Genomic DNA, 20603 nt, shown 5'->3' with positions numbered 1-20603 from the left:
GTATACGTGTATCTTCGCTGCGTATTTCACGATAAGCCGCGTATGCGGAACCAGAAAATTGCAGGATTAATTCTGGCACGCGCGCCTTTCGGGAAATCACGGCGATTCGCAACGATGTTTACCGCTGAATGCGGCAATGTCGAGTACAACGGTAAGACACGATCGCGATTGCGAGAAGGCGGCGTCAAATTATCATCGGTTACGGCAGGTGCTACGGTGCATCCGCGACACTTTACCTCTGAGTCATTAATTGTCGCTCTTTCACTTCCATTACTCTCGCTTTAAATCACTTATACCTTTGTATCATTAATTGTTGCTCTTTCACTTCTATTACTCTCGCTTCACTTGCAATTCAAATAAGAAAATTTAAATTTACTTGTATATACAATTAGCACAATTTCGTCATTTTCATTTATTTTATTATCAATTAAATTATTAACTGCTTTCTTCAATTATATTTCAGTGCGAGAGAGAGAGAGAGAGAGAGAGAGAGAGAGAAGTAGAGTTTCGCAAATTATTACTTGAAAGATTCACTCGCGGTTTTTCTCGACAGATTAAGCTTATTCGAGACGTTTACGACTCAAGAAATAATTAAAAAATTAGTTTCCTACGAAAGGGGACAATAAAACGACAAAGCGCCAACCTTTAAGAAGGCAATGGGAGTCAGGACAAGATAAATGAACCATACGCCCGTTTTGTTACGGGCGACCTTACGGCGTGTCATATAGCTTTTTCATTCGCGCAACCTTAATCCCCCTTATTCATCGTTCCAACGGCCAACTTGAAGGCGTGTAAACCTGCGCCGCGATACAATAAGTGTCGCGTTACCAGACGATGGAACGAATTATCGGGTCGCGCAGTCGGTTTCGAAATCGGCGCCTGCGACGATCAATTCGTAAGAGCCGATTGAATTTCACTTAAAGGCTCAGGGAGAAACGGAGAACGAGGAAAATGCAGCAGCGCGAATCGCGCGCGGTGGGCGCGATTGCGGATCGTGTACAGCACGAAATTACACGATTGCCGCGCGAGTCGGAGTTGATTATAAATTTAATCACCACGATTCATCGTACGGCCGCAAGACAAGTTATACCGCTTGTCTTGAAATTACAGATGAACGAGTAGCGCACTACAATTACATTTCAACATTTATTACTTCTATGTAAATTAATATCTACAGTATTACGGCTGTTATCAATTAACGAGAAACCTCCACAGACGATTGCTCAAGACTGTTTCTTAGAGAGTTTCACTAATATCTGCTATTACTGGCGAATTTTTCGATATCGCTAAACGAATGCAGTTGAATCAAAGAGTTAATCCATATAATTGTCAGGGCGGTGCTTTGCTCAATGACGTGTCACGTGTCAACGATTATCAACAAAGTCACCCCCCGATGATACGAATATTACGTCGGCCATGCAATATTTTATGTCATTCGTTGCGAGAAGAGGATTGTCACTCATAACGAAATAATCGAGGATCGTTCTATTTCTGCTTTCGGCAGCAGTTAGTACAAAACGAATGCAACAGCGAGCGTCCGTGAAATTGTCGTTATATACATAATAACCTTGATCGATTAGCAGAATTTCGAACAATACAACATCGCTGATGCACCCCGCGTGCGAGCTTCATCGATTAAACCAAAAGCGCGTCACCGACTATCGATTTCAAAACTCCAATATCGTACAACTCCGGCTCATCCGACGCGCTCTACTCTTCTTCTATCTCTCTCGGTTGTGTCCATCTCCGTCCACATTACGTTCCACGCCTCACATTTCTCTCCTCCTCCGTATAGTACAGAGCTGTCTCTCTTGCAGGCGAGAATGAACGGCCGCCATTTCGCGGCAATGTTGGTGGTGCCAGAGTTGAAACGAGAGCGAGACGCCGCGCCGCCGAGCGTCGTTTCGAAGAGGGATGGAGAGCTGACGAATGAAGAAGAGGGGTGGAGAGAGCGAGGGAGAAAGAGGGAAAGAGAGAAAGAGACATCGACTAGGAGGAACGGGGGAGATTTAACGCCAAATTCAGGACCGAACCACCACCCATTTCCTCTCTCCTGTCCCTCTCGAACTCCCTCTCGTCGAGTTTTACGTCACTCGATATATGCACGCGAGTTTATGCCGGCGAGCCGGTAATTCCGGCATGGGGCAAGAGTTTCACGTGAGCCACCCCTCCCGAACCGAGGGGACGAATCGGAGGGAAAACGAGAGATGGAAGGCAGCGCGCGATAGAGAGAAAGAGCTGACGGAAGTGAGAGGGCGCGAGATATCCGCCTTAGGAATTTCTGAAACGTCACTCGCGCGAGTAACTCCGCGGCCGTTTCGAAGGAAATTTAATTTCATGGGATCGAGGTGGTACCTGGCTGCGAGCGAGTTGGTATACGTAAACGACTCGTTCGTATGCGCGTCGAACGAGCGGACGGATGGTGCTCGGCGAACGTGTACGTACGAGCGATACGACGTCCCTAGATAGACGAGAGAACCAGAGTCTGGTACGCGTTAGGACCAACGAGGAGACAAAGTTCGCATACCGTCTGGCTACGACATGGTTATTAAGAATGAGTGGCCGCAGTCGGAGGACGGACCACGTAAAAATGGTGCGCGCGCTCTATTTGAATAACGCTACTCGGCTTGGAATCGCGCCAAGACAAAACGCGTTCAACTGTACCTGAACCCTCGACGAGAAAGAGAGAGAGAGAGAGAGAGAGAGAGAGAGAGAGAGAGAGAATCGAGCAAATAGCTGGCCTACGAAAATAAGGGTGGGCAAGAATGCGAGCGGTGAAGTGGGTGCGCTCTCGTTTGCATTTTGCGTCGCGCAGATCCTTTACTGCTCGCGCGAACGAGGAAATTACAATCTTCGTTCTACGCAGCATCGCGACGCTGAAATTGCCTTTTGGAGCGAGTTATTACGATAACTATAATTTCTACTGCTGCAAAACTATTTCTTCTTCCCATATCGTTTCGACGAACAATGGATTGATCGCCAAATTCGAATGTGGCGGGGGAGTAACGTAATGATAAATCATACGGCAGAAGGAGAGAGAAAGAGAGAAGAATGTAACAGAAATATTATCCAAGTACTTAATAACACAACTCTGCGACTATAAAAATGGAAAATTTCCATTTTACCTCGATAAATTGCTCGGTGTTCGGGAAAGCAAAGTCCACGCAACAGCAGAATTGAGACATGAAAAAAATCAGATAATTTGCAGTAATGACAGTCATTCTCAAAAGATGATAAAAACCGCAACGCGATATCGAGAAAAATTAAAACGTAACGCAAAATCCTTTCACTCGCGGCCCGTCGTATCTCATTGCAGTCGCAGGTTGAGGGACACGGCCAGAATTAAAATACAATGAACAAAACCGCCGTCGTTCGACAGCGGTAGCAAATTAGTTGCCACGTCGCAGTTACCGGTAGAAAGAACACGCGTCCGACGACCGTGTAAACAAATGTTATGCAAAATTGTTTGTCGGTCGGAGTAACGCTGCGCTGGTAGCGGAACAGGACGAGGGGGTGGGCACACGGGAGGGAGAGAATGGCAATATGCATGGACAATTCTCAATCGCGCTGGTCCGCGGCATGTTTACCGGCGAATGATTACACGCGTGTCTCGCAACACATCGATGAGGGAAGTAAAAAAAAACTAAAAAAACAAAAAAAAAATGGAGCGCGAGCCACTCTGCTAATGAAACTTTCAATTGCATTTCTCTCGCGAAACGCGATAATTTTCATACGGGTTGGTGCCCCCGTCATCTTCGCTCGCGGCCAACTCGTTGGTAATTACACGTGCTTACCGCTCGCGACACAACAAAAAAAGAAAAAAAAAGAAAAAGAAGATATAACAGGAACAGGGAGAGAGAGAAAGCAGAAAAAATGTCGCGCTGCGTTAAAAGGTCTGTCGCAAAAGCGAGCTCATAGCGCAACTTTTAATTACGTTTATCTGCCGGAGATGACGCGTCCCCGCCCTTTTTATCCCGCGGTAATTCTCGTCGTCCGAGCCTGAGAGCACGTCAACACTCAATTACAGTGATACACGCGCGTCTCTTCTTCCTTTCTGTGTATCGTGAATCTTCTACCCGTATGTAAACGTGACGTCTAAAAGCCTCTCATTACTTTATATACGGATATCTCAAAGAAATCGCCTCACATATCAAGTCATTATATTAGTTATCCTTAAGGTAAGCAAAATCTCAATTTCTAAAATATTAAATTCTTCAAATTCAGAGATATTAATGGATATCTAAATCACGAGATCACATTTCTAGACAGATAAAGCCAGGAGTAAAAATTAATAAAAATAAATAAGCGAGTTAATTTCTCTCGCTCTCTCTTTTCGTTTTAATGTGCACGAATCTTCGGATTCCTCGGGGCACTTAATCAAGCACTATTCTCGAGTGACTAATTGACAGTCTCACTCACACGCGCGTACGTGATGGAGTAGCACGAATGAGCATGAAAGAGAGAACGGGAATGACAAGGGAGAGGAGGGAGGACCTCTCGTGCGCGTAGAACACGTCTGTTCGCGGTCTCGTTATTACGTTTCGCGGTTATCCGTGTCGGTACGGCCACTGACAAAACATCGATGCTGAGCATAATGCGCTTGGCAAGCACGCGCGGACACGCGCGAGTACCCGCCGCGGAAATTGGTCCGTCAATGTCACTGCCCTTTTGAACGTTGACAAAACGTCGACCGATCTACTGGGGTTAAACGCCGTTTCGGTTGCGTGATCCAGAATTTTCTATTGGACACCTTCGGCGACTTGGAAAGCTTTTGTCATCGAGGACCAATTCGCCTGCCAATTAATCTGATCTCAATTACACGCGCGTTTCGGATGCGCGCCACGCCGCGCCGCGCCGCACCACCACGCGTTATCCCAGAGCGTATCTCACGTGTAAATATCCGGAATTTGGACATTGAAGCGTCAAAAATTTTTCCAACTATATGTACATGTTACATAATAATCCGACAATAATTAACTATACTATTTTCTTGCATTCTGTCATTTCGATATATCTTTGCATTACGCATTTCTCTCCTTTTTACCTAATTTAGAAAACCAGTTTATATCAACTTTTAATAATTATCACATGATGCAATTGCGAAATGCGAAAAACCTCGTGTGTCTGATGTTTTTAACAAACATTTCGCTTTTTTAAATTAAACGAATAGTATTCGTACGAAAAAACTTCAGAATTAATGGTAACGAAACGATCTCGGGGGAAATTAATAAATAGAGTGGCCGCAGCGCCTATGCCACGTCTGGCGTTGTCGGCCGTTGAAATTTTGATCAAGCGACTTATGGCGTACTCGCTCGTTATGGAACATCGAAGGCACAGCGCTTAATCCTAAGAAGCGTCATAAGCGGATTCGGCTCGTGCCAGAATGGAAAGAGAGAAAACGAAATTTCCGAGTGCATCAACCTCGCTCTTCGAACGGCGCCGGCATAGGGGATGAAGTGAAATACGCCTCGAGGGGGTAAATGTCAGGAGTTTCACGCTAAAAAGAAACGTACGTTTTAAATGTATCTCTGAACAAAAACAATTTCGTTAGACGAGTTTCTCTATTCACTTCCACATGCGCAATAAAATAAACTCCGAAGTCACGAAGATGTATCGCGTATTCTAATCGATCACTTTTCTAAGAAAGCGTAAAAATTATTGTGTGTGAATGAATAGGTTTGTACAACTTATCTTCGTGCCATCTCACGTAAGAATAATTTCACAGCATAATATTAAAGCGCGCACTAAAATATAATAGCATTATTTTAGTAAGTAGAGTTTGAGAAGAAAGAATAGAGAGCAAGACGATACTCGAGGTGTAATCATATGATTAAAATTTGTTACAATAACAAATTAAACATAATACTCGAAAGTTAAAATTACTACGTATCGTTATTTACATGTAACTTTGTTCGTTCAGTGAACCGATTCTGTGAACGATTTCTAAGGCGATCTGATCGTGGAAAAACAAATTCAAGTTCGTTTTTCTCGCGGCATGAGGCGCGATAACAGAAATCAGGTGCGAATTAGTAGCAACAATGATGGATGTTAATTACGAATGTAGCCGAGTAGCGGCGATTAAAATTCCACCCGCGAGAAAATCGTGTGAAGCACGGAAATTGTGTGTGTGGTTATCGTGAAAGGGTCCCCGCATGTATCATTAAGACCTTTTCACTCGCTCTAATTTCCCGCTATTCTACCAGGTTCGCCGGTGCAGACGCAAAACCGGAGATGGAGATGAGTCTCTGACCGGAATAAACACTTTGGGAATGAACTTTCTACCATCTTCGCGCGCGCCTTTTTCGTTCGGGATTTTGTGGGTCAGTATTACTTCGACTGTGATGCTACGTGATGTGTGCGCGTCTCGAGACGTCATTAAAGGGTGATTATTGGCAAAGATTTTTTTCAGCAAAATGTACGACTTGTATATAATAATCCTTTTTTTATTCTTAAATCTTCAAAGGCACTGAAAAATATTTATCAAAAATAAATATTAAAGAAGCACACACAAAATTGCAATAGTTTCTATCAATTTTCATTAAATGCTTATATTGCAATAGAGTAAATATAGATTTTTTAAATAAGATTGGTTGTTTAAATGCAAAAAATCGGGAACATTAACGGGAGCAGGATGAATAGAAAAGAGAGAGAGAGAGAGAGAGAGAGAGAGAGAGAGAGAGAGAGCTAGCTAGCCATCAATGCGGCTGCGGCATTTCAACAAAAATCAGTGAAATTCGACGTGTTGGCGATTATAACACGATCCGCTTCTAGACTCATGTAAATTTCAGCAAGATTTCCGAGCGAATATTTCGTACGATGGTGCTGACGCGAGAAAATCCGGTCGTCGCCGGATAATTCGCTGATGGCTAATGGCCGTCCAACCGAAGCGGTGCACGTGCAACGCGAATTTAATTCGGTGTACCTGCATATTGCCGAAGAGAGCGATAACGCGTCTATACCGGCTCTCCTGAAGAGCGAGGTAGTCTCACGCGAAACAGAAATAAATTAATACACAGCAATCTATTTCTCATCGCGAAAATAATGGATGCATCGAACGCGACGCCAAGTAAAGCGTATTAATTATATTCCGATAATTCGTCTTGCGGTGAACGACTTAAATTCCTAAAGTTACCATATAGCGTCCCAAAACTATCGTATATTAAAGCACGAGAGCGATAATGTCGGTGCAAACTTACACTGTTAAATATTAAAACATCAAACTGAAACCAATTCCTTCAATTAAATAACATTCTTTTTTTCACGTGTGTCGAAATTTATTTTAACATCAAGCTTGAAAATAAACTACATATAAGTATTTCATTTCTGTGATTATTTTCAAAGTAAGCAGTGTTCACATTAATATATACCTAATAAATAATAAACTGAATCTTTGCCAAATTTAATAAAGTTTTAAAATTAAATTATTTAACCTTTCAGCGGCCAATGTGGCATATTTGCAATTTACTTTCTACGCATAAATATAAAAATGTATCGGTAAATTCTAAGCAGTTTAGTTATAATTAAAAAATGAAAATAGAAATGTATGTAGCATTGATCACCGAATTTATACTAGTGAATAGATTAAGTATAAAAAAATCAAAATTAAAAAATAAACAATAAAAATTTTTAGTTAAAAAAAAACAATAAATGATAAAAATTTTTAGTCATAATACATTCATCGTTTGTAGTTTATTTAAAACGCAGGGAAATAGTCAAAATAAAAACGTCAGCGGTTGTATCACGTACATATTTGAAAAATATGACGGACAAAGATAATTTTTCGAGAGAAAAATACGTAATAAATGACCAACTTAATGTATATGCAATCTGTTTATAGCTCGTCCAATGCGGCATTCGCAACGGGACGTACGCAATATTTGTCATCAAACACGATACAAGTAAACAGATAAATGAAAATGAGGAACAATTGCGCGATCAAATGCATACTCGATATTAAATGATATTTAATCGCTGATAACGATTGATGCCATAGATTTCGTTATCGTTTTCGGAACGGCGGCGGGTGTTCCGGGAAGTCGCGCACCAGCGGCGGAAAATATATTTCTCGTATAATTCGCACGATACCATTTTCCCTCTCATGACTGCACCTCTTTTAAATATTCCCAGGGTAGAACGCGGTACACACTATTTTGGGAATTCCCCGACTGTATATAACCCGACGTTTCGCAAAATGTTTCCCGGTCATGAAGCGCTCCGCGTCGCTGAAAATACTCGCGACAGTTTCGCGCGAGTATTCTTTTTATTATGAAAAGATGGAAAGCGAGCCCCACTGAAAAAATAAAGAACGGTCCCACGCTGCCGCGCGAAAAAGGCGTTCCGTGTGAGAATACCCGATCGTTATCTCGCACAGAAAATTCAGGAGTCACGCGAATTAGCATGAATTCAATTAAAGCCCTGCCCGTTTCAGAGAGAAAATTCGATAAAAATGCGGACGACGTCTTCGCCGAATTAGATCGCGTTCGGTTTGCCAGACAAGTCATGAGATACTTATTTCGAAAGAGTGATATTTTAGTTTTGTGCGAGATTCATGTCAAAAGAGCGAATCGAGAGCTATAATATGCCGTTCAGGATGTGCGCGAGGTTTGTCATTGTCAAACTTCTCACTCCGAATAGAAAGTGATGGATTCGGTTGTTGATTACGTGATGGACGTACATTGGACTTGTGCTAGCCTTGAAATCGAAATAATTAGAACTTGGGAACCCGTGAAAGCAGTGCGAAATGTGAATACATAATAAACCCATTTCTTTCGCAGTTTTTTTAGAGTTTTAGAAAATCAGTTCAACAATATCTGAATGCAGATCTAGGTAGTGCAACTAAACTTTTTAAAATAATTGTAATTGCAATGCAAGAAAGGACACTCTTTAAGCATTAATTTAATGACTATATTAAAGATACAAATTGTTTGTTAATAAAGAAAGTATTATCCGAAATCGACGAGAAACGCTTAAAAATTATATATAAAAACATAGTGCTTATCGATTCGTTATAGTTCTTGTCACAGTATATTTACGATGATAAATTGATAAATCTATTGGACAGATGTGAAAAAAAAAGAAGAAACACGGAAAGTCAGGTATGATTTAGATCGCATTTAAACGTAATCAGAACTGTCGTCAGTTCTGCTGTGCGCGAAAGTATCGTATGTAGGAAGTTTTGAGCGGTCATTTTTGTCATGCCCGAGTTCATATTGGGTGAACGTTACGAACGTTATGAACGAGAAACGCGGATGACTGTTCGCTTCTATACAGTGTTATAAATACGTGTTTCCAACAAAATGCACGCTAAATTGTCCGAGACTGAGATTCCCAAAGTATAGGTCACGATCCACTGGTAAGTCGCAAGCCAATTTTTGGTAAGTTGTAAAAAATTGTTCAGCGATGGTGAAAATTAAACTAAATTTTGAAATAAACTATTATTAAATTCTTTGTACATTAAAATAATTCGATTCGCTGCAACATTAAAAATATCATCAACAAGAACAGAAAATAAGTATAATTTTTCATATCTTTGTACAATTTTCGTATTTTGAGAAATAGATTTATAAAATTAATAGTTAATAAAAAATTGAAAAACAGAAGCAAAGTGGTACAAATAAATAATGTTTCCTCTCTCCAGTTACTTTTTCATTTAACTAAATAAGTCATAAATGTTTACAATTTTAAAAAATGTGTTATGATCCACATAAATTTGGGAAACTGAATATTTCAATGGAAATTCAACGCAAAAGTGAAATAAATCGGTCAAGGTATGTTAGAGAGAACCAATGTGTTAGCGTCCCGAGATAACAATTAAGGTAAGCCAGACCTGTTTTGACGCCTTAGGCAATCACCTGTTTAGTCTGCATCTTAATTTGAACTTGAACTCAAAGCGACCATAAGCGTAGATCGTATCAGCTTTCACATATCGACGATGTATTATTCAATTAGATGAAATAGAATTGAAATCTCATATATGTATATTGCCCTTCTTTATACATTCGAAGTAGTTTTCTTGCGTTTATAAATTATTTAAAAAAAGATAACTCGTAACACGTATATACGGAAAGGATAGTTTTGCTAAAGTATCTAAAAATATAATTAATCACAAAGCTAAAATTATTGTTACACCATTAAAATAATTATGTAGGACGCTCAAACTAGTTGCTAGAAAGTCAAAATTTTTTGCAGCATTCCTCATCATACCTGGGCGTCCTACATAATTATTTTAATAGTTAAAATTATTTTCTGATTTGTATCTAGCTATTATATAAATTTTTAGATACTTTAGTAAAATTAGTTTTCCCGTGTACATACATAAAATATGCAGCGCAGAGAAAAAGATCTACAGTTACATAGCGGTAATCTAAACGGTTAAGAGAGATGAGAAGAAAGTAATTTTTCTAGCGGTAATAAGGACGGTGCAATAAAGCACGCTGCGATGCGCGTGATGAATTGATTACGAATGTATTTTATATTTAACGAGAGTGCTTGAATAACGAACGAAGGAAGGAATAAAGTTTCACGCTCGGACTGGCGCGCTCAATTCAAGTTGTTGTCTTTCTAAAACGAGAGAACACTCGCGACGCGGACCAAATTAACGGCGCGCGGTATGTTAAGCGAAAGAGAGGTCCTCTCGCGCGCTGTACAGCGTCGTGTCTTTTGTGAAACGTCGGAGAAAGTCGGTAAAATGTTTTCCTCGCGCGGATCGCGAAGACGGTGGAAACGGCGGAGTGGTGGAGCACAGCGGAGGTTAAAATTTGATACAAACCTCACCTAGGGTTACACGTGCGAAGCCGTACAGCTTGAAACAAAAGCAACGTGACGTAAGCAATTGCGAGCGCGTGCCGTTCCGACCTCGCCTTTTCCACGGGGATACATTGTACTTACTGTGATAATGAAAGTAAATTGTAACAAGAGTGCAACGATCGTACGAAAATAGCCAAAACGAGCAAGAGTAACGAGAACACACATCCTTTAAAGCTGTGTTGTTGGGATCTCGGTCATTTTTTTATAATTAAATAATAAATTCGTACAATTCTAATCGTCGTATAATTAAAAATATTCAAATCATCAATCAGAAAACCAAAAAAAAACCCGAGATTTTATTTCTGCTTGCAAAATGTACTTCAAGATTCATCTCATATAAATTCGATACTTTCTCTAAAGCTTGGTAAAAAAGTTTTGTGATACACGAACTGTAATACTTAGATGTAAATGTCTCATTTTTATATGTACTTGTTTTCGAGCTAACTTTTCCTCAGATTTATCAGACTACATGTTTTGGTACAGTAGTTTGCATACATCTTTCTACGAGGTATCTCGTTATCTTTTACTTGAAGTAAAATTTGTTTGAACTAATAATATCAGAGAGTAATATCAATTAATAATAATATTGCTCTGTCTAAAGTGCATTAACGAAAAATGCATATAAAAAATGTTTTAAGTAAAGAAGCAAAAGTGTTTTCAGACGCAAATACGTATATCCCGTTTCCAGAAGAGTTGCTCTAAAAATGAAGAGAATTCTCTACGTTCCTCTCTTCGCAGCGTAAGCTTCGAATTTCATCGCGCGAAACGTACGCGATAATGGGTTAAGTAGCGGTGTGTAAACCGAGACTTTCGTAATGCAAGATTCCGCGCGCGCTGCATTGTGGCATTCGTCTCGTCCTTTTGCCGAGACGACGACCAGGTCGCCCCCGACAACTGGTAAACTGGCAAGTTCCAAGTGTCGCCGGGAGACCGTGGCTTGCTTTCTCCGTCCTTCTCCGACCGCCCGCGCTCGGTATTTCGAAACGGAAGAGACAAAGAGCTCGAAGTCGCGCGGAACAATGAGACCTGATATCGCTCGGTTCAACTACGTACACCTCTCTTCTCCCTCGCGTTTTCACGCCGACAACGTCGACGACGACGACGACGGACGATGACGACGTTGCCGCCACGTTGCATCGCCCATGTTATTGTGCGCACGTCGGGACGGCTTACCTAATGGCGTACAATTATCGTCCCTGAAAAACTCCCCGCCAGACGGTCTCCTTTTTTCCTCCCCTTTCCCCCCGCTCCTTTCTCCTCGCTTTATGGAATCAACGTTTTAGCGCTCGCGACCAACCGGGATGTAATTAATCCTCGGTTAGCCGTTGAAGATAAGGATAGACGTTTATGCGTAAATTTGCGCTCTTTCTTATAATGCCGTGACGGATGGAATCTCGCGTTTATTTGCGCGACGTAAAAACGCAACGCAATGCAGATCCGGCCTGCGCTTCCAGTGTTTTAGATTCATATATTTTCTTACGTTTCGCTGGACATGCGACGGCAATACTTTCACGGCACCGAAATTCCAACGAAAATTATATAAAGTCGCCTTAATTGTGGTTCGGGCGCGTGTGCTCATTATGCGCAAGCGAGACGATTTCCGCGCATGGGGAATGCCGAAGCCATGCACCACCGTAGCTCAACTCTTTTTCAGAGAGAAACCGAATTCTGTCGATCATGGACAAACGACCGCGCCTGATCAAGCCCGCGATTTTTGCGCTTTCGTTACGAATGGAAATTTTTGTTTAATTTTACCAGGAGCGCGCCGCACCTGAAAAAATAGCGCTAACTCCGATAACGGCCGCATCAGAGCGGCCGCGGCAGTAATTGTCAATCGTGGGAGCGTGCAGCCGCAGAACTGTTGTCCGTCTCCCGCGACGAAACGTTTTGCCAGCTTTTCGCCCTCGTTTTTCCCATTTCGCGACTAATTTTCGCGCCGCCGCCCTCCCGATTACGTCAGAGACCGGTAGGAAGTCGCCGTCGCGAGCGCTACCGTATTACGATGCATTCGCGGAACGGCCATTTGCAACGGGACATCTTCCGTGTCAGTTTTAATGATCTGGCGCGAAAGAATGGGGCACTTTTCTACGCAGAAAAGCTAATTGTTGCATTCACAGGACGGGCACTCTCGCCTCTCGTTCCCTCTCCCTCTCTCAAATCGCTTTTACACGCTTGTTTCCAACGCTCGTGGTTTTTGTTTTCTATTAGACAACAGAGGAACTGGCGTGGTTAAGATTTAAACGCGCTCGAAGGCTCGAAAGTGTAAGAAATAATCTCTGCCGTTCATCTTTAAGCCTAAGGATACGAAAGATCATCGGATTGTTCGCTCACTTGGCACCTCATGAATTGGGAGGTGATGCTCCGCTTCCCTCGATAATCGTGCAAATAATTGTAATCGGTCTAATGGAAAGCCGCCGGTGGCTTGTGAACCGCCTAAAAAATTCCCTCGGAAAGTAAGCAGCTTAATCAGACACAGACAATTACGCGTAATTATAACCGGGCGCCATGCAATTTCTCCTTTCGACTTACTAGCAACGCTCCTTTACGAGGTAACGCGCTTAATGCTCGCGGGAGTTAACGCGGGCGATAAAACTGACGAAGTTGACGGCGCAAGAACGGGGCTCATTGTCAGGACTGGAATGAGAGACAGCCTCGCGGCGATGCTCGTGCATCGGACGTTATCTTAATATTTCGCGCGAAAGGCAATGAAATTTAAACGGCCGTAGACTCGGCTGCGTTACGCGTCTTTTACGCGAGAGATAGCAACGGGAACTTGGTTCCTTTATAAGCACGCCACTTATGTACGCGCTCTGCCTTTCCCCGATAAAACGCGGACGGACATTAAATTCTGCACGTTCAACATAATTAGTATTTGCACGTTTAAACTTTGCTCGCAGCTGTCAGCTGATCAACGCGTTTTACGTCAATCTCTGTCAAGTGTATAAACGATCGAGATTAACGACGATAAGTCACTAATAAAATTTACGAGTTCTATAAATGAAATAGGTATGTGAAACACGAGTCTAAAATCTGTTCTGTTTTTACGTAACGATGGAAATAAGTCAAATCAATACTAACAAAGGTTCAATGATTTCAGATAATAAATTGTAATATCAGCTTCTTCCCTTGTAAACGGACCAAGTATATGCGAGGCGAAAGATCGCAAAAATGACATTCGGATTTCGTCGCTCGTATCGCTTTCCCCAAAACGCGTCAATTAATCGCGGTCATTTTCGATCTTACGAAGCGTATCGGCATGTCCCCGAACACTCTCGGTTGGCCGTGAGCGTGCCACGCAGGGCCGCTTATCCTTCTTCCCACCACGGCGAAAGGCGAGCGCGGTGTAGCGGCGAGCAAAAGCAAGAGAGTCAACGTACGTACGCTCGGTTCCGCTCCGCAACGAGGCGAGGATACTACCGACAGTGTGCCATCGAAAGGAGTCAGTTTCCGCGTGGTCTTCGGCGCGTCTCGGTCACGCCAGGTGTTGTTTTTCTACCTGTCTCACGCGTGTCTCACGGCGAGCACGCACGTAACACGGGGAGATGCGCTCGACGCTTCGCAATGTTCATCGCGCCCAAGTCGCGCTACTCTCGCTGGGTGAGTACGAGACTGATACGAAGCCGCGAATGCGATTCACGACGGATTAATTGTAGCAAGTTACGCGCGGACAATCGGCGAATTTACGCTTCGGTGAATGCACCGAACTCCCGAAGAAGCGAGGCGCGAGTGCCATTAACGCGCGAACTTGGCCGTCGACTCGAGAAAAGATATACGGTCGGATATAGCTGTAATTGTATGATTGACGCAACGTTCGATACTGCAACGCGGCGGAAATGTAACGCAGTTCGTGCAATCGAGCCGATGTTCGTGCGACGCCGATGCTCGGCGTGACGCTTGAAAACTCAAAAACTATCAATACTAATAATTTTACTAGATATAACGAGTGTAATATATCTATTAATTAAACGGAATAAAAGACTCACGCTCGTCATTTAACAATGTTGTGTGATTAAAAAATGTAAATTTATAAATAACAAAATCGATAGTAATAATTATCAAAGACGGGAAAATTAATTTGAATGTCGAAGGATGAGCTTGGTCAATTTTTAATGTTGCAATTGACATACTTGAGAAGATTAGACACATTCTCAAAGTGCACGATCGCTCGATGTAAACACGCGCTCCCTGACACGTGCCGAGGTCCCCAGGGAATCCGTCGTTGAATCGAGGGCAACTGGTTAGCACCAGCCACCACAGCCTATATATCCGTTTCCACGGAGCTTGGTGTGCCGTAAATCCGACTGGAATCGTGTCTCCGACTGACGTCAGGCATCGTTCCGGGTGTCGACGACGCCGACGTCGACGCCAACGTTGACGACGGCGGCGACGACAACGGCAGCATCGGAACACCACGGGGAAATCAAGCGTCCTCCGCTTTTATTTGCATAAAATGATGGGATTGACCACGTCACGTTCGAAACGTCGGCCTCGCTGATTTTCCCTGCAAATTTCATTATTTCCCGGCACACCTATCGCCCCTCCCGCCCCGAGACCGCGCCGTAGTACTTTGATTCCGCATTCGGAAACAACAGGCGACAGTCATTAAGCCGGATGGAATAGAGCACGCGCAAAGAAATTCCCGATGCAAATCTTTTCTCTTGTCGCGTGTCGCCAGATTGAGAATCGCAAGCGTGTGAGAAGCTGAATGTCCAGAATAGAAAAAAGTGTACAATTGCGAGTGAACGAAGAGGTTGCTATCTAAAAAGGTGCTACCTAAATCTAGATAAATCAAAGATAAATGTACAGGAGATAATGACAAAATATAAGTGAGCGCCCGGAAAATACGCTATTTTATTAATAAGAGGTTGGCTCATCATTTGTTTCTAATACAGATTTCATCTTTCTTTGGGAAAAGATCATACAATGCTTGAATGGTTAACATTAAAATGTTGAGTTATTTTTTTGCAAAAAATCTTTCAGTTAATTATACAAGTAATGTTGGACAAAGAAATTTGCTTCTCAAACTATTTTTCAAAATTGCCTTTTTTCTTCTTCAAAACCTCAGTGTTTTTCTCGAGTAATACAACACGACTGAAACATCATTGTGAACGATTTTACAGGACAGAGTAAAAAATAGACTTTTTCTTTTAATATTTCTTAAAAGTATTCTACTAGAAGAGTAACATTGCATTAATAACCTCTTATTAATAAAATAAATAGTATTTCCCAAATGTCCGTATTATTTTGTATCATTTTGTATTTATCTTCGTTCACACACGTTAATCTTTCGTAGGCATACTGGGTCTCTTTTGTCCTGTTCAATTTTTTTACTGTTCTAGGCTAAAAAAAAATTCAAGATTACTTTTTAATATCTGTTGTACAATACCAAAAGTCGCGTGAAAGAGTAAATTTGCGGTCAAAGAGAGGAGAAGACAAAGAACTTGTTTCCAAAGTCGACTTGCGGATAACTTCTCGTGTTCTATATACGAAGGATGTCAAGGTAGCCTGCGATCATGCTTTTACGCTCACCGTTTACGCAATCGCGCTAATTTCACGTGAACCCCATAATTTAGCATTCCCTTTCTATTTTTTTTTCTCGCTTCAGGCGCGACGTCTCGCAAAATCCATGACGGTTGAATAGTGGCCGGTCCCGCGCCGCGAAATGGGATTATGTCGAATTCGCGATAAAGCCCGACAGTGCAAACTAATTCGCCGCTCGGGTATTTTTAATTCGCGGGAGTGCGTATATGCGCACGGGTCGACAAAAAAAATCACTTTTGCACAGGGATTGTAACCGGCGAGCGTAACCGTATGTGCGCCTGTACAAACATCATCGGACCGATGGCTCGGAATCCCGGCCGCCGCTATCATCCGACTGCTATCCCAACCCAGTGGCACTTAATCCCGGCAAATATAGACGGAATTCCGCAGCATTGTTGCGCATACGACGAACAGATTTGAATATTACCGTTGCGCACGCATCACGCTAATCGCTCTCTGTCGCTCGGGCTATACTACGATTAATTATCGGCTGAGCGCGTAATCCAGCTCGCGAGTGAAACTACGGGACGAAATCAATTTTCGTCGAATCCAAATCCTAAAAGCGTTATCCGGTGATCGTCAGCGCGTCGTACTCCCCTTCAATGATCGGATCATCGTATAGGTCTCATGAAATACTAGTGCAAATGCTAAAAAGTGAAACTTGGACTTTAACAAATAAATCTGAAGTTTAATGCGAAAAAAAAGTCCGAGTCGTAGCTCTATTCCGCTAATAACTGTTTTTAACTTGTAACTATTTTAAGATCCGTAAGATAGATCGTCTAAAAGATCCGATACGATTAAAACTCATGTGAAAGATAAATCCTGCTCTCGATGCAAACAGTACATCTTAGAGCAAGTATAAATTAAGCGAAAGAGGTATGAGATTGCTAACTCTGACAGTTAATTCTGGAAACTCGCCAGAGTCCTGGATATAAATCTGCAAATGGGCGACCAAAATCAAGGAGTTGAAATATTTATGCGGAAGTCTAGACAGAAGATTACGTAAACAGTGGAATTAGCGAATCATTCAACGATCGCGTCCTTAGGTCTCCTCCGGTTTTCAGGAGATGCGGATTTAGGTGTCGCGAGACTTCAAATCCTGTAATGTGGGTTAATGCGAATAGCAAAATCCCTTTGAATTTCGTATTGCACGCTACCTCGCGAGTAGCGACGTATGTATCTCCTTTGCAGGAATCAAACGTCGACGGAACGGCGGCGGATCACCGATGAATTTTTCAACGCGCTTAAACCAGAAATCCCCGTGCTCGTCGAGTGGCATCGCCGACTCGTTCGCGTTGTGGTAGCAAACAAGGCAGCAGCGCCGATATTGATGCGCCGCTCGGGCGTATCCATTAAATCGGTCGATACCGATTGTATGGTACCGGTATTGTAAATACGATACGTGAGCCAAAGTTCCTTACGATCGCTCGTACAACGAACGCTGACAAAGGTCTTCAGAAAACTCCCCTCCCCTCCCAACCCTGCGGCGCGTTTCTCTCTCCGACTATGCTTGGAAAGACCAGTGCCACCCTCACCCTCAACGTATACGCGCATGCACACATCCACATAAACGTCTCCCCCGATCGTGAAACTCCACGAGACGGTGTTTCATCGTGTTACGTGCTAGCATCGGTTGTTTTCTTTCTTACAACGGAATCGGTTTCCGCCGACGAGGCGATCATAAAATTTAACGACGTTAATTCGGGACTCGACGGAATCCGCACAGTCGCGAAACCATTGTGGGAGGGAAGGGGAGGGCGATCGAGTGAAATCGAACCTGCTAATTCGTCGGTAAAACTAGTTTCAGAACGTATTGGATTTATATCATAAATATAAAATATTTTATTCACGAATATAAGTTCAGCGAAAGAGACGGGGATTAACGTTCTCTACTTCAGATTCGAATTTTTAAATTCTGGGTATCGTGACGATCCCATAGCAGAAAAACGACAAGGCAAGTATAGATGAGCAAACAATAAAACCGTACGCGAGCCTTCCAGCTCGTTGTTTGACGTCGCGGGTTCAAACTCCCAACGAATACGCTCGTACAGATCGCTTTCGCACTCCCGGTTATACCCGGAACAAACTAAAGAGATCCGGACGAGAGATGAATCGCGCGAAAGTTTATTAGCTGCAACGGGACTGCGGCTTGAATCCCGCGCGACAAGTAGTAATTTGTATTCGCAACAAGTTTCTCACGTCGGTAACGAAATATCGGGGTACACACGCACGTGGGTTTTTCGCCGCGACAGGTTTATTTGCGCTCGCGGAATCAAGCTGGAATGCGTTAACGATGAACAAAAGAAAAAGAACGGTGAGAAAAGAAGGCAAGAGAAAAAGGGTGCCGAGGGCGGTGCTCTCGCTCGACGGAACGCGTCGCGTCACGTCGCGCCGCAGCGTCGCGTGCGATTTGTACTATGTCGAGACAAAAGGCGGCACGCGATATCTCAGGCATCGCGATAAAACACGCAAATTTCGCTCGCGTGTCAGCAGCGAGACGTGGAAGCACACGGGAAGCTCGAGAAGCACGTCCCGCGTGCGCGCGTACGTGGGAAATTCCGTTTAATGCGGCGCGGATCGTTGCGTCGCGATGATTTTCATACGTCCCGCGAATATTCCCGTAAATTTCATTTTCACCTTCGACCCCGCGAGCACAAAAACTTTCTCCCTCCCCCTCCCCTCCCCCTCGTAAGATTTATAAACCGATTACTCCGTCCTCATCAATCTCACCGCGCCGAATTGCCGCAATATCCGCTTTGCCCGTTCGCTTTGAGAAAAGCAGCGAAACAATTACGCTCCGACGTATAATTGATAATAAAATGCGGGAATTTCTTTCGTTTGATATATATGTGAATTTCTAACAATGCCTCACAATTTCTTCCGATTGCTTTCGTATCTCTCGGCGCGGCGGGGCCTACTTCGACATTTCACAAGCGAGAGCTTCTGAGCGTGGAAAAACGCCGCGAGCTGTCGGCGTGGCAGAATAACAAGCATAATGTACTGGAACGGAAGTACGTGTAAAGCGGCGGTGTTCGGCGAAGATCGAAATTGCGCGACTCGCCGGAGGTTTTTCCTCCTATTGCCGGAGAGCAGTTGGCGTTCCCGTGCATATAAGGTTTCGCGGGATGTGTTATTATCCCGCGCACAAGTTCCCGCGCACAAGTTCGCTTCTCCCGCGCGACTTTACCGTGCGAGTTTGCCGCCCCCGTACGTTCGCAATGTCGCGTCGCCGGAAGAGACGTCTCTCCTACGGCAAACCGCATTTTCTGCATGGCAACGCGTGAGCGCGCGTTGCGATTTCTATTTTCGTCATTTTATTTCTGTTTCTCCAATTCTTTGTCCGCGCGTTCGTTCGCGACCTCCATCCTCACCCCCGTCCTCCCGCGATTCCTCGCGGCGTGATTTCTGCGCGCGTTGCTGATTTGTAACATAAACCTCTCTCGGTTGCTTTCACCTGCCCGACGAGTTCAAGTAGGTGGGTAATACAATCCGTCGCTGATACCCGTTGTAATTAATGCAACCCATTCACCATTACGCTTTTTCTGTTATGCTACAGCGTTAACGGGCAAAATTTACATAACGTCATTGCAGAGGGAGAATCGTACGAGCGCAACGTGCGGAGAACGGCGCGCGTTTGTACGACGAAACCAGATATTTCGCACCGCTGTGTACACCCTTCTCTTTTTGGAATCGGTTTTATATACTTAATAGAAATTCCCTCGGTTTCTATCGACGCGGTGGAATGAAAGCAGAACGAAACGCGGAGGATGAGGAAAAGGAGGTGGTGGAGAATACGGAGGAACGGGTAACCGACGGCGCGCATTCGATAATACAATTTACGGTCGCGGACGATGGCGTATAAATTTTTATGATGATCAGGTAGCAACAGCGTTTGATATTGCCATATACGCGACCCGGCATCCAGGATGCTCGCAGCCAGTACACAATTGCGTGCAAAGGGCGATGCGAGGTAGTGTATAGGTGCTCAACCGATACCGGTGATGGACGTGGCTTGAATCGAGCCGACGGTCTCTATAGTCTCGTGTGGAGTGATGTTAGGTCGGCTTAATCACTCGCGACTAGGCGAAAATGAAATTTAACCCGGTGTCGATCGAGCTACCTGACACCTTTCACGGAAGAGAGATTGCTTGGTCTAGTTTCCTCGAAAAAGTGTCTCTCGGAAAATGTGCTTTGAAAAATCGCACTCGAGCCCGCCGCTTGAGTGAAATCTAGTAGGAAATTACGGAGAGGGTTAA

General features: G+C 43.5%; 2 protein-coding genes across 2 annotated transcripts in view; one reads left to right on the top strand and one right to left on the bottom strand.

Moving 5' to 3' along the window:
* The window catches only part of LOC105200570 (RING finger protein 17), a 148357-nt gene that overhangs the window by 97187 nt on the left and 30567 nt on the right, over window positions 1-20603 (bottom strand). The window lies entirely within an intron of this gene.
* The window catches only part of LOC105200512, a 34411-nt gene continuing 27991 nt past the window's right edge, over window positions 14184-20603 (top strand). The window contains exon 1 of the mRNA XM_011168095.3: window positions 14184-14403. Within this exon, the coding sequence (XP_011166397.2) occupies window positions 14349-14403 (55 nt within the window). The 5' untranslated portion in view covers window positions 14184-14348. The remainder of the gene's footprint in view (window positions 14404-20603) is intronic.

This window comes from Solenopsis invicta, chromosome 6 (genome assembly GCF_016802725.1).
Source record: "Solenopsis invicta isolate M01_SB chromosome 6, UNIL_Sinv_3.0, whole genome shotgun sequence".
In the NCBI taxonomy this organism is placed as follows: domain Eukaryota; kingdom Metazoa; phylum Arthropoda; class Insecta; order Hymenoptera; family Formicidae; genus Solenopsis; species Solenopsis invicta.
This window is presented reverse-complemented; position numbering and strand designations above follow the sequence as displayed.